The 14,802-nt window shown below is 42.8% G+C and overlaps 1 protein-coding gene across 4 annotated transcripts in view; it reads right to left on the bottom strand.

Moving 5' to 3' along the window:
• CREBBP (CREB binding protein) overlaps positions 1–14,802 on the bottom strand; it is a 195,071-nt gene that overhangs the window by 109,809 nt on the left and 70,460 nt on the right. For 2 of the 4 annotated variants that reach the window (XM_030577229.1, XM_030577230.1), the window contains exon 3: positions 966–1,142. The exons of 1 other annotated variant lie outside the window; for it this stretch is intronic. In XM_030577229.1, coding sequence (XP_030433089.1) covers positions 966–1,142 — 177 coding nt within the window. Of the gene's footprint in view, positions 1–744; positions 794–965; positions 1,143–14,802 lie in introns of those variants that run through there. One more of the 4 variants, XM_030577233.1, reaches the window with a different exon arrangement.

Genomic DNA, 14,802 nt, shown 5'->3' with positions numbered 1-14,802 from the left:
GGGTGCATTTGACAGCATTTAGTGAATTCAGTTTCACTGTTTCTTTGAGTGTGCAAACCCTTCCCCAAACTACAGACTCACCTTCACTTCTGCTGTAGCTGAAAGTGTAAGACTGAAGAGGCAGCAGGTGGTAGTGTGCACAAAAAGAAAAGGAAAGGTGCAGGCCTGAGCACGGTCGGTGATGTTGCTCTTAGATATGCTCAATTCTGAACATCAGCAGGGAACAGAGACAGCTCCTCCCTTAATTTTAGTTTTAATAATTTTTAAAAATGCAGAGCATACTGTTTAGGGGTACTCAAAGAAAATATTTCAAAAAATGCAAGTTCGTAGTGTCCCCTTTTAAAGGACAGAACTTTTTACTAAATGCTCCTGGTAACTAATAATGGGGGTTACTGAGCACAGAAATAAATTTTATATAAGTTTCTAAAGCCCCACCCCACCTTCTTGATTATTTCCCAGTTTACTGGAGATATGACAGAAAGTAATACTGTCTCAGAGGAACCCATGCAATTCCTACTGTCTGTGATACCAGAGAACAATGAATTCTGGGATATCTTCAATGAAACAAAAAGTACCAATTTCTGAGGTGAAAAGCTATTGAGAGGGTGGATGCTAGTTACATAAGAGTAGCCAAACCAGGTCAGAAATGGTCCATCGAGCCCAACATCCTGTTAGACTTATTTCTGTCTTTCATGCTCACTACAGGCTGGATAGTGAGCACACTTAAACATATTTGGAACTTACCTCAATTTTGTTTTACAATTCACCTTTAACATTTTGCTGACCAATGCCACTGAGAAAAAAAAATCAGATTAATGAGTTTTCAATATCATTCATTAAAATCTAAACTAGTATGATGTGAATTCAGTTTTTACTAGACATAACTTTATACATTGGGACTTGGAATATATTTTGAAGATGCATAACAAGGAAGGGGAAAATGACATGAGTTAAATGCAACTTACCATATTTGGCACACTGGTAACTGAAGTACTCTTGATGTCAGTAGGAAAGGGAGGCAAATTATTTGCCATGCCTGGCTTGTTTGGTAACTGAGGGTTCACACCTGTAGCTCCCATCTGCTGCCCTCCAGCTTGACTAAAGGGCTGCCCAAAGGGACTAGTGTTACCTGTCATTCCCATCTGGAATAGAAACAAATATATTACTATTAACTTTTATTTATCTACAAACATTTTTAATATAATAAAAGCAGATGTAAGTATCCATCTTCATATTCTTTAATCCATACAGCTAAAAAACCCTTCCCCTGACATTGTGGGGTCACTCATTCGTCTCTAAGTTATCTGATCAGGCAATAAAATTTGGACACCTGGTTCTATTCATATGCCCTTTGTGTCAACCTTATTTGTTGCAGTACAATTTATAAAAGCATAATAAAACTCTGAAGGAAAAGAGTTACTCTTTCCAATAATGCATTGACAAAACAGACCCCCAAAGCAGATAACTTTTGTGTGTGCTCTTTTGTGCAGGAGATGCAACTCTGTACACAAATTGCACATGGGGAAATAAAGGACTACATAGTAATTTTTTATTCTTTTATTTGTTTAAACATTTTGAAATTTTACCAAAAACCCTACTTTACATCAGATATGGCATACTAACCCAATAAGAAATTCTGAGTATAAGTTTACATAAGCAATCAATTTATGAGATATTGATAGCCATAAATAACATTTTTTAAAAGGTTATGAGTTTGTCTTCCAAACAAGGTTGAAATGGGGATGGAAGATGGGAGGGGTTTGATTATGAAGTGTGGAGATTGCTTATTTTCTCTTGTATTTATAGCAGCCAAGTTTAATATGACTGTATTCTTTTATATACCATTGGCAAAAACGTACAAGGACTTAGGAGGATTTCTACTGTAGTACGAGAGAGGAATTGTTCAGCTCACACATGGGGAGTATAACAAGAATTATAAACATGAAACAGAAAAAAAGCCAAATAGAATGTGTTTATTTAGATTAACACAAAAACGTAAAAAGGACACCTGTCTCAGCTTCTTTGCACCCTTGCCATAAATTACAAAAAACAAATGTAACAATAGCCAGCAGAACACAAAATTTCCCTTGTATGAGTAACAAACATTGTCTATCCATAAGATCTATTTGCTTGTGGAAGAGTCTCCAGAGAGAAATGGTGGAAGCCCTATCACTGGAGTCATTCAGAACTACACTGGAGAAAATCACTTAAATATACTGTAGGGAATTTATTCCTTTGGCAGGGAAAGAGCAAGATAATGTAATCCCTCTTTTCTATCACTAGCTTTATAAAATCCATGACAGCAAATCAGTGCGACAAGTCAAGAAAACAACTTTCTTATCGGGGGAGGAATTCTATACACATCCCCATCATCACTTTTCAAAAGTCTTACATATGTGTAAATTCAAACATTTGAAGATTCAGATTTTAAATATTTAACAACCTCCAGTTTCCCTTTCCATTGATCTCATTTGCCCTTCCTCCCACACACACACTCTAGTGTTCCCATGCCCTGGTTCTTTACCCTCCTACAGAATCACCTCTGGCAATAGGAGGAAAAAGTGAGGGAAGGCTTTAAAGGGAGAAAGTTATCCCTCTTCAAGGTCAGGTCAGCTTTCTGCCTTTCCCAGTGGATGCTACTGAGCAGGATTCTCTCCCTCTCCCTCCCTCTAGCACTGCTGAATATGCTTAAAACAAGAAACAGGAAGCAAATGCTAGGTGTTCTGTACTTAGTAACTGGATGACAAATTAAACAGATCACTGACTCAGCTTTGCACCTCTCCATGCATACGTTACTGTCATTAGGGGAAGGGAGTAAAACAGTCACCTAGCCAGCCAGCTATGAAGCACTCAGCATGGACAGAGTTACTGGGCAGGAAGTCTCGCAAGCCTTTCCCACCTCTAAGGTGCTGCATTAGTACAGTTGATTGGTTAGGGGGCTGGGCCAGAGGAAAGCAAGAGCCGCCTGTTTAGCACGCGGCCAAGCACCAATCAAAAAGGCATAGTCTCCCTACCTGAGAAGAACTGTGTTTGGGCTTACAAGTGTAATAGCCCCCTGACTGTGAACTCAGTACAGGTGAGGAAGGGCTGTCAGAGCTGGTTATGGCTCCCTGATTCTGTAGGGTGATCAACACTGGTCCTCTCCTCAGTTAGAGGCTACTTTAAGTTAAACCACAGGCAAAGGGTCCATTAAGCATCTCCCAATTCTGCAACACTACTTGCTTTTATGTAGCTGGCAAAGGAGACATTCACAGGAGCTTATGCCAGCACACAGCTCCGACCACTCTGAATTCCCTACTGGTCATTTGCAACCAGATTCCAGTCCTTTTGCACTACACAGAGTGGTCAGACCTCATCTGAAGGGAATCTATCACAGTTCGGAATCTTCTCTTCTCTGGAGAAAAATAAAGAGAACTAGTTTATTAGAACAAGAGAATTCCTTGGAAAAGGACCTTACATGGAACAAGGGAAAAAAAAACAACACATTGACTCTCCTCCTCTGAGGCAAAAAACAGTAGGGTTAGTTCAGAGAGCAGTCCAGATGGAGAAGTTATTACAGTATAAAAATAAATAAAAAGACACTCAGACTGCAATTCAACTTTACAGGGCAAGAACACACATTACTTTTATCCAGAGCAATAGATCCAACACAGACTTTCCTAGGAGGCCGTACAGTCACCAGAGTGAACAAGCATTCAGATCAGAAGACTCTAAAAGTTAAGGTTGCTTCAGGAACATTAACTTAGCCATATTCTACATAGAATGTCCATCCAAAACAAGCTAAATTAGGAGAACGTTAAGGTTGCAAAGTCAAGCACTCAAATTAGGAAACGGCATATTTAAGGCTGCCTCTCCAGCCTTAATTTGTGCCCCCGGTGCATATGCATTATGATAGTGTGTAATCATGTAATTAAAGACTATTTTTTTCAGCAGGAAAAAATTGTGCCAGCAGAGGGAGTTTTGAGAGTAGAGGACTGTCTCTCTGCTCTCAGTTCTGGTGCTCTCTGTGCCACAGCAGCCTGAAGGAGTAATTGCAGGGGAAGTCTTGTTCAGCCCCTGCAGCCCCAGGATGGAGTATGCTCAGTCACTCTGTGGGGTTTGGGGGTGGCAGCAGGGGGAAAGAGAAGTCATGCACATTTCAGTAGCCATATAGGAGCTGTGAAGGAAAAAGAGCCTGCTGACTACAGACAATCTTCAGAGAAATTAGGTGCCAAACTCTAAAAGACTGTTACCTTTCGTAACTGTTGCTCTTCAAGACTCGTCGTTCATGTCCATTCCATTGTAGTTGTGTGTGCTCGCCACATGCATTGTACCAGAAGTTTTCCCCTCAGTGGTATCTGTAGGGGACTGGCTTTGGTGCCCTCTGGAGTGGCACATGTATGTGCCAGTATAAGGGCACCACCGGTTTCCCCCTCCCTCAGTTCTTTCTTGCCAGAAACTCCAACAGAGGGGAAGGAGGGTAGGTCATGGAATGAACATGAGCAAAACATCTCAAAGAACAGTTACGAAAAGTAACCGTCTTTTCTTCGAGTGCTTGCTCATGTCCATTCTATTGTAGGTGACTCCCAAGTAGTACAAGCGGCGGTGGGTAGGAGTTCATGGACATGTTGATTGCAACACAGCTCTGCCAAATCCAGCATCACCCCTGGCTTGCTGGGTGATGGTGTAACGCATCATGTGAGTACGGAAGACCACATTGCGGCCCTGCAGATGTCCTGGATTGGGACGTACACCAGGAAGGCAGCCGAAGACACCTGAACCCTAGTCAAGTGAGTCTTCAGTATCGGTGGAGGCACAGCCTGCACCAACTTGTAACGAGTATGGACAGAGGTGGTGATCTAATTTGAAATCCTCTGGGAGAACACCAGAAGGCCCTTCCATCCTGTCAGCTATTGCAATAAAAAATCTGATCTGATCTGCAGAAGGGCTTGGTGCGCTTCTGGTAGAATGCCAGAGCGCGCCTGACATCTAGAGCGTGCTGCCGCCTCTCCTCATTGGTCATGAGGGGCTTCGGACAGAACACCAAGAGGAAGAGATCCTGGTTGACATGGAAGTATGACACCACCTTTGGCAGGAAGGCTGGATGGGGCCGCAGTTGGACCCATGTCTTTGCAGAATACTATGTAAGGGGGCTCCCAAATAAGGACTTTAATTTTGGAGATATGTCTCACCGAGGTAATAGCTACAAGGAATGCAACCTTCCACAACCGGCTAGGTGAGGAAATAACACCACGCAAGCTAGACAGATGGCTCTGAGCTCCCTGATGTTTATGTAAAATGTGAGCTGCTCTCTTGACGATAGCCCTGCGTTCGCAGTATACCAAGATGCACTCCCCATCTGAGGTTGGCTGCATCCGATATCAGGGAGATCATGGGTCACAGGCTTGCAAATGGCACACCTTCCAACATCACCACCAAGTCGGACCACCATTGCAGGGAAGTAAGTACCCGTGGCAGGATCACGGGGAGCATGTCCAGGTGAGGCCTGGCCGGGGAGGAGACCAACACCAGCCACATCTGGAGGGTGTAGTTTGAGTCTCGTGTACCGAACCACGTACATGCATGTGGGCCATGTGCCCCAATAATTTGAGACAGTGCTGAGCGCGTGGCCGTGACTTTAGCAATCAGATCTGACGTTGCCCTGAACCTGACCTCTGGAAGGAAGGCTCTGGCTAAGATAAGAGTCAAGGACTGCTCTGATAAACTCTATCCTTTGAACCAGAACCAACGTTGATATGTGTTCATTTATCAACAGGCCTAGAGCTTGACAAGTGGCTTGTAACGTCTCAATACTGTGCTGGACCTGGACCGACCCTTGATGAGCCAGTCATCGAGACAGGGATAGATCTGAATACCCCGACATCTGAGGTAGGCTGCCAACACCAACATGCACTTCGTAAACACCCGTGACGCCATTGCTAAGCCAAAGGGGAGCACTGTGAATTGGTGGGGGGTCCCAACTATGAAACATAGGAACCCCCTGTGTCCATGAAAGATCGATATGTGAAAGTAAGCGCCTTTCAGGTTGAGGGCAGCGTACCAGTCTTCCAGATCCAGAGAAGGAATGATGGAGGCCAGGGAGACAATGATGGAGGCCAGGGAGACCATGCGGAACTTCAGCTTTTTGAGATACTTGTTAGGCTCTGCAGATCGAGGATGGGATGTATCCCCATTGGCCTTTGGGATCAAAAAATAATGGGAGTAAAATCCTTTCCCCCTTAAGTGAAGAGAGATTTCCTCCACAGCTCCCACTCACAGAAGGCCCTACACTTCCTGAGCGAGCAGATGCTCTTGAGAAGGGTCCCTGAAGAGGGACGGGGAGGGGCAGTGGAAGAGAGAAGTAGGAATAAACTGGAAGGTGCACCCCTCCCCCTCCATTACTGTGCTGAGGACCCACTGGTCTGACGTTATAGAAGCCCAGGAAGGGAGACAAATGGTTGGGAAAAAAACAGGGATGCTGGATCCAGGTCACAGGCTGGAAAGTCACCCTGGAGAGCACCCTCAAAATGCCTGCTTATCACCCCGCTGGTTGCAGGTAAAGCTCAGGCGAGCTGTTGGTCCTGCCGACAGACTCTGTTCGGGACTGATCCCTGAACCTGTGGGAGTGCTGTGGCTGGAACTGCTTTTTCTCACAGGAGCTAGTGTGTAAAGGCCCAGTGAGTACAAGATAACCCTAGAGTCTTTTCAGGCCTTGTAACTTGCCAGGCCATTAAAAGGGAGGTCCTGGATGGACTGCTGAACCTTCACCCACAGGCCCGAAGACTTCACCCAGGACACACGACTTATGGAAAGGGCCGAAGCCATGGTCCGGGCCGCGGAGTCCGCGGCATCTGAGGCCACTTGGAGGGATGCCCTGGCCACAGCTCTGACCTCAGCAGAACAGCCAGAAACTCCTTTCTGGGCTCCTCTGGCAGCAAATCCACAAACTTGGCCATGGACTGCCAAATGTTAAAGTTGTAGCAGCCAAGTAGGGCCTGATGGTTGGCACTCTTAACTGGAGGCTGGGCCATTGTATACATTTTTCTGCCAAAGAGATCAAGCCTCTTCACCTTCTTATTCTTAGGGGTCGATCCTGGTTGGCCCCTTCTATCACACTCATTGGCTGCCAATACCATCAGTGAGCTAGGAGTGGTGTGTGTATATAGGTATTCAAATCCCTTAGCGGTGATATAATACTTCCTCTCTGCCCACTTGGAAACAGGAAATAGGGAAAAGGGAGTTTGCCACAAGGTTTTGATCAGCTTTACCACGCCTTTATGGATGGGCAATGCCACCCTGGAGAGGGCTGCTCCAATTAACATATCAAACAGAGTTGGAGGGCTCTGCCAAGTCCTCTAACTCCAGGTTCAAAGCCATCCTCTTAAGAAGCTTCTGGTGGGCTTTTATATCATCCTTGGGGATGGCATGGGAAGGTCCCGCTATTGCAGGAGACTGTCACTGACCATATCTCAGATGCCCCTGAGACTGATCAGTGTCTCTGTGATGGCTGGGGAAACCCTAGGTGTTCCATAGCTGCCAGGGAGCCAGCCATTAACCTTGGGGCCATGTGGGCACTAGTGGTCCTGATGGGAACGCCGACGCCCCCAGTGGGTGGCCCTGGCCTGCCAGTAGAACTTCCTCCTCACTCTTTGAGCCTGAGGAGGGAGAGAATCATCTAGGGGACCAGGATGGTACCGAAGCCACCTGTCTACCCCAATCCCATCGGCCTGCTCTGTGAGTTTCCACCAGTGACCTGCACCAGGAAGACAACTCCTCATGTCATGCCTCTGGTGACAGCATTCGGTGGATCAGCAACAGTACCCCAGCAATCAATGACGTATGCTTTGAGAGTGGAGTCACTCTGTGGATAGGAAGCAAGAGGATCAGTGTCCTGGCTCAGGGGATCGACGCCTTGCCCATGGGGATCTGTACCAGAGACCAGTGATGTGACTCTGAGGACAGGCATCTGGACCTCTGGAGAGATGCCATGAGCTTGGAGATCAACCCAACCACTTCAGGGACCAGTGCCGAGACTCCAGGGACTGGCGACACGCCTCCACAGGTCTGCACCACACAGCCAGTGAACGATGCCGGGATCCCAGGGAACACTGCATAGAGTCCAGGGAACAAAGCCAGGAACTCTGACAGGTAAATTGGCGGTGTTACTCTGGTGAGCACTGGCGGGGCACTCCCCGAGTCGGGAAATGGTGCCGTACCTATGGGGACTGCTGGAAAGACCCCAGAGTGGGTTTATCCCTCAAACTGGGCACCTCACTGGCTTGGGTGGGCAGCACCAGAAGAGACAATATGTCCGTAGCAGCTTAAAAGGCCTCCGGCGTGGACAGCATTGCCACATGCCTCTACCCCTTCTCAGGGTGGCAGATGGGTCACAAAGTGGGCTTGACAGCTGAACAGGTGCTGAAGCCTGGCCACCAGCCGGAGGAGATCTGCCCTCCCTTTATGAGATGTAGGAGAATGCCCTTTCCTGGCCTCTCTCCTTCCCTTTATGAGATGTAGGAGAATGCCCTCTCCTGGCCCCTCTCCTTCCCTTTATGAGATGTAGGAGAATGCCCTCTCCTGGTCTGTCTCTGCTTTTTTAGCCGGTACCAAGCATGGGGATTGGTGCCAGTCGGAGGCTGGTGGCGTGCTCTGCACTGAAACTGTGTCCTTGGAGCAGAACTGAGCCAGATCCGAGACCGCTGCGAGGGCCGACTCCATAAGGAACGCTCTACATTAAATGTCTTACTACTGTTTGGTACATGGTTTGAAACTCTTACAAATGTGACACTAGTAGCTCAAGTGGGTCTCCCCGAAACACTTCAGACAGCTTTGATGGAGAATCACTGATTGGAATAGGTTTTCTGCAGCTGTCCCAAGGCTTAAAGCCTGGGAACCGGGGCATGCCCCATCCCTAGGTTAAGTCCCACAGGGGACTAACTATTTCTAACATACACTGAAGGGAACTAATACATTACACAAACTATCTAAGAACTATATATAAGAGAATTCACAACTAGGCACAGTTGCCTTGGCAAGCTTTCCTTCTCAAGATGTTGCAGCACTGTCACTGGCGGTAAGAAGTAACTGAAGGGGGGGGGGGGCTGGCGGTGTCCCTTATCCTGATACATATGCGCACCACTCCAGAGGGTGCCAGAGCCAGTCCCTTTCGGATACCACTAAGGGAAAAATTTCTGGCACCAGTGCATGTGGTGAGCACACACACACACACCTTACATGAGCAAGCACTCTAAGAGCAACAAATCTTTAATGAGCATGTGCACCAAGATATTTCAAAGGCTTCTAACTTAGCCAGGGTGGATAAAAATCAATGTGTGGGGTTTTTTTTTTGATAAAATACATTTGAGGAAAAAACCTATCTAAACAGAGTTTTAATTAAGATATCTTTGCGCTATAATGTATCTCATCATAGAATAGGGATTATACATTCTAATTCTATAGTATGAGACAATATATTCATGTAATGTATAAGAAAAGTTTTGTAAATGAGTTCCAATAGTTCACAGATTAGGGAACCAATCTTATGGGGTTCAGGGGCTTCTGTATAGATTATTTAGGTTCCATAACAACCATTCTGCAGCAGCTGCTCTGAAAAAAGTGGGAGGAATCAAGCTAACTCTCCCACAAGATGTGCAATAGAACTCAGTAGTGGACTGTTTTGAGCAATATATCAAGAACTAGCCTAATTTGATGACAGTTTGTGAACAGAACTGTAAAAAAATAGATGGCACTGTCACAGCCAAAGTTCTCAACATTGGACTTAAGGGAAATGTTGAACACATGCCGAGTACCCTGAAGCCTATTTCTGTGGTCTTCAACAAAATGCAGGGAAATAGCTGTTCTATTGCTGATGCTGTTGAAATTTGGAAGGAACTCAGTGAGAGCTTAAAAAGAGAAATATACAATGAGAGAGTTAAATTACAAGTATTAAAAAAAGAATGAGACAAGCACTATCTCCAGCTCGTTTTCTTGCAAATATTCTCAATACTCAGTACCAGGGTCAAACCTTAACTGCTCAAGAAGAGGAGTTGGCTATGACATAGGCATCCAGCAATCATCCCTCCATAATGCCAACGATAATAAACTTCAGAGCTAAGGGTGAAACGTTCAAGAAATATATGTTTGCTGATGAAGTTTTAAAGAAAGTCACACCAGTGAACTGGTGGAAGTCACTTAAGCACTTGGATTCAGAGTAGGGTGACCAGGTGTCCCGATTTTATAGGGACAGTCCCGATTTTGGGGGCTCTCTCTTATACAGGCTCCTATTACCCCTTACCCCCATCCCGATTTTTCACATTTGCTGTCTGGTCACCGTAATTCAGAGACTGCTGAAGTGATAATCTCACTCAACAGCAGTAGCTTCTTCTGCCAGTGTAGAAAACATATTTTCTTCCTTTAGACTAATTCATTCCAAATTGAGAAATCATTTGGGACCTGAAAAAGCAGGAAAGTTTGTTTTTCTTTTTCAGATTAAGAACAAACAGGAAAATGAAAGTGAAGACAACTGAATTAGCTACAGAAGGCAATATTTTAAGTTTCTCATGTTGACCTGGCTGACAGTCGATTTAATATTTTTTTAAAGAATATCTCATTTAATTATTTTAGTTAAAAACAATTTTAACAAAAACAAACCTGATTTTAAAAAACTTGAATGTTTAACTAAATTCAAAAATTCATATGCTTGTTTTGTTAAAATATTATATGTTTGCTGTTGAAGGAAAAAAATCCAGAATATATAACGTGTTTTAGTTAAATAAAACAATTTAAATGTCTGTCGGCTGATGTTCTCCTTCTAATACAGCATGGCAAGAAAATCCTCCAAATATTAATGATTAACCTGTTGAATTGGCGACAGTTCACCTCCCAATGATTTCATAAATATAGGCTTCAATTACCTTTGGTAAATGAAATAACCAAACAATCATTCATTTTCTCATATAGCTGTAAAAGTAATCTGAAAAGTTTTCCAAAAAATCACTTTAATAATGTATAGTACGACCTTCTAAAAATGAAATTTACATCTATCTCTGAGTTGTGAATATGTATTAAAGTTATAAACAACAAGAATGCACTTTTATGTAGAAACCCACGATTAAACTGAGTCTTCTTGACTAGTGATTTAAATCAAATCCACCCTGAACCTCGCCAACTTTGAGTGAATTTTCAGAGGGACAGCAAAAGGCACATCTTGACACAAAACCAATAAGCCCCCTGCCAAATTTCAAGTCTCTGCTCCAAAACATGGAGCCGCAAATATAACTATTTTAAGATATTTTTTAAACACAGGCAAAACTATTTTTTCCCAAAACCTCTCTCTCAGAAATGGCAATCTGTTTTAGCTGAAAACTTTTTTTAAAAGACCTATCTCAGGTAGAAACCTAGAATAGAAAATGTCAGCCCAAGTAGTTTAAGTCTGGCCAAGTTATAAGCAACTGAAAAAAACTGTTTTAAAATGGAAAGTGGTGTGCTATTAACCTATAGTATCACATGCACCACCCATAATTTCCAATTCTTCTGTCCTTTACAATGTGAAGCTTACTATGTCATGTTTCAGATATAAACTTGCCAAATTCAGCATTGCTGGAGCAAACTTAACGTTTGGAATTTCTTAACCTGAGTACTTGGTATATCACCATTACTTGCACACTTTGATTTTAATTATCATTGCTTCAAAATTAAAACAAATGTTTTACTACCATGCAGAAAATAGCCTTTCAAACTACCAGGAAGGAGACAGTTATAAAGGGACAAAATTTTCAAACCCCTTATACCTGCCTTCTACCTAAGCAAAAAGTCAAATTGTGCATTAACAGATATGTATTAATGTACCTTAGAACAAAGAAAATCATTACTCAGTCTGGGACTAGGTAAGAGGAACAACATTCTCTATAACACTGGAAGCTAATGTTATGAGAATTGGCTTAAAACATTTATTTAAACTGCTATTAAAATTTAAAGAGTACCATAAGACTTCATTTTTATGGTGGAAGTTCTTCAAAGGTAGTAGAAAAACAGAAAAAAACTCAGAAGAGGTGAAAATTCCTTTTCTTCTCTTATATTTCAGTCTAAAAGTCACGTTTTTCCTCCAATAAAAATAGAGAGTACAAAATAAAGCCAACGTTGGGAAAGGGGAAATATGTAAGAGTAGTTTGTCAGGAATATATAGTTGTATTTTACTGTCTACAGACTTATCATAAAATAATTGTACCATTACCGCTTTAGTCAAAGCCACACAAAGAATACATATTAGCAACTATATTATGATTTCCAGAGACAAAGGAATGGACATAATATAATTCAATTTTTATTTATTTATTTTTTGCATTTTGCCATCATGTTTAAAAACTAATTTCAAACAAACTAAGGGAAGACCAGCATGGTGTGTTTTTTTCAGTAGCAGAGCAACCTGGTGCCAGATAGCAGGTCAGAATCAGAGTGGATCTTCTAGAGTCAGCAACGCTGCAGAGGCAGTACTCTGGGTCCAAAAAGAAGTGCAGTTCATAACCTTCTTACAACAACTCCTCCAGCAACTACAGAATGATAGTAACTGCTTTGGAGAGAACTAGTTTCAGTTTCTTGGCCAAGCAGGTAACACCAATATGAACAAGAAAGATGAAAAAAAGCAACGAAGCAGGAGCCTAGAGGACCCACCTAAGGCCAAGCACTTTCACACAACAAAAATATGGTGTAATTCTGTGCTTCCTAGTTATGTATTTGAAGATTTTAAAGTAGTTAACCATTTCAAGAAGTATGTCAATTAATCCTGGCTTGTTAAATCTCAAAACAAGCTTGCAAATTTATTCAGAATCTAAAATGCAAAATCTCTACAGTATTTTTGCTTATTTTTCAGACTGCGAAACCAACAGCATTAAAGTGAATGAAATCCAGATTGTTCCAATTCAGCACTGCGCTTCCTCAACCCACATACTTGTGAGCAACAAAAAATAACCACCATTCTCAACAGATCTGCTTTCTCATGTGTCTCAAATTTCTGGAGAGTTAGTGGTTCAGAAAAATCATACTTTTTAATTACAGATCACCAAAAACAAGATAAAAAGTGTAACAGTTTTTCCACTACGTACGGTGATGGTATATATATTGCAATGTGAAACTCTCGGTCCAATCATGAAGAACTGAGTTTTTTCAAGGAGTCTGGCAAGTTTGCTTCTCAAAAGGCAGCAATATCTACAATTAATAGGCAAAGTCTTCCCTGGATTTACCATCTGGGGGTACAGATCTGCTTCACAGGTTACAGCTCCTCTTGAACTTCAATCTGGCTTCCACTCATCCCTCTCTATCTGAAACTACCAGCACTAAGGTCACCAAAAAACTCCCACAAACCAGCTTTTCTTTACTCAATGCTGTGGACCATCCTTTTTTTCCTGAGAACCTCCCTTTCTTGCCCTTTTGCAACTCTATTACATCCTTGTACCTTAATTCTTTTTCAGTCTCCTTTCATGGCTCTATGTCTCCCTTCTGGCCCCATCAGTCTCTGAGAGTTCAATCTTAAATCATCTCTCACTCCATTCTTTGTGTGGCCTGTCTCACTCACTCCCACCTTTGTTAAAACAAATTCTCTATTCTAGTCTTTCTTCTACATCACTCTGCATCTACTGCTGCATCACTGCCTGTTTGCTTTCATAATAGTTATTCCATTGCTCAGTAAAACTCAGTAAGCCATACTCATGGGTGGTGTAAATTACATGAATGTAAAAGTTACAAAGACCAGGGACGCAAGTGCTTGGAGGGAATGCTGTGCATGCTGCTGCAACTTACTGGTAGGTTAGTTTGTATCTTAAAGTACAGCTTACCGTAAAAAAAATCTGTGGAAAAAGTATCACCATCTTTTTATATTCAGGGTCAGAGCTGCTGAATTACTGACAACAAGTTTAGTAATGTCTAATTCTGCAGTGCCAGCCAAATTCCATTCCCTGTGTATCAAAACTGTTCACTAAAATATTTTTATTGTCAGTTACACCTGTGAAAACCCAATGAAGATGCACAGGTATCACCACAGGAATAATCTGACCACCAGAATCTTTACTATGGTGGGTGGGAAGTAGAGAACCCAGAACAACTCTCTGATTCTCCAGGGAACGTGCCTGGCTCACAGTTAGAAAAACATCTTTTTTTAGATTCATATTCGTTTTGTGCTAAATCCCCTACTATGGCATAGAATTATAGATTATTAGGGTTGGAAGGGACCTCAAGAGATCATCTAGTCCAACCCCCTACTCAAAGCAGGACCAATCCCCCAAGGACCCCCTCAAGGACTGAACTCACAACCCTGGGTTTAGCAGGCCAATGCTCAAACCACTGAGCTATTCCTCTCCCTCTCCATCAATACAGTAAGGATCATTCTCTGGACACCAGTGGGGAATTGGCATGGTATGAAAATTATGACCCATTCAAAGCCTATTTTATGTCCCAGAGCACTAACGAATACCACATTGGGTTTGATATAAGGAGACTGGTACACTTTAGGCACACATTAGATGCTAAGAGATTAATATGGTTTGGTATGTCAAAATACTTCTTGAGACACTATGGAAAAGGGGGAAAAGAGAAGTGGGCTTGAGGGGAAAAAAGATAAATGGACTATGCTTGTCTCAGCAAGACTGAAAGCTGTATCATTTTTGCCTCCTCTTTAACTAGGCTGACATATCCAAACTCTTACCAAGTCCAACTTCTCCATTTTTTATTATCTGACTAAAATCAGAATTTCCCTCAACTGCTAAAACTCTATTCCACATCTTGGCTTTCAACTCATCTCTACTACTATAATCACGTCCACTCTGGCCACCC

Source organism: Gopherus evgoodei, chromosome 10 (genome assembly GCF_007399415.2).
Source record: "Gopherus evgoodei ecotype Sinaloan lineage chromosome 10, rGopEvg1_v1.p, whole genome shotgun sequence".
In the NCBI taxonomy this organism is placed as follows: domain Eukaryota; kingdom Metazoa; phylum Chordata; order Testudines; family Testudinidae; genus Gopherus; species Gopherus evgoodei.
This window is presented reverse-complemented; position numbering and strand designations above follow the sequence as displayed.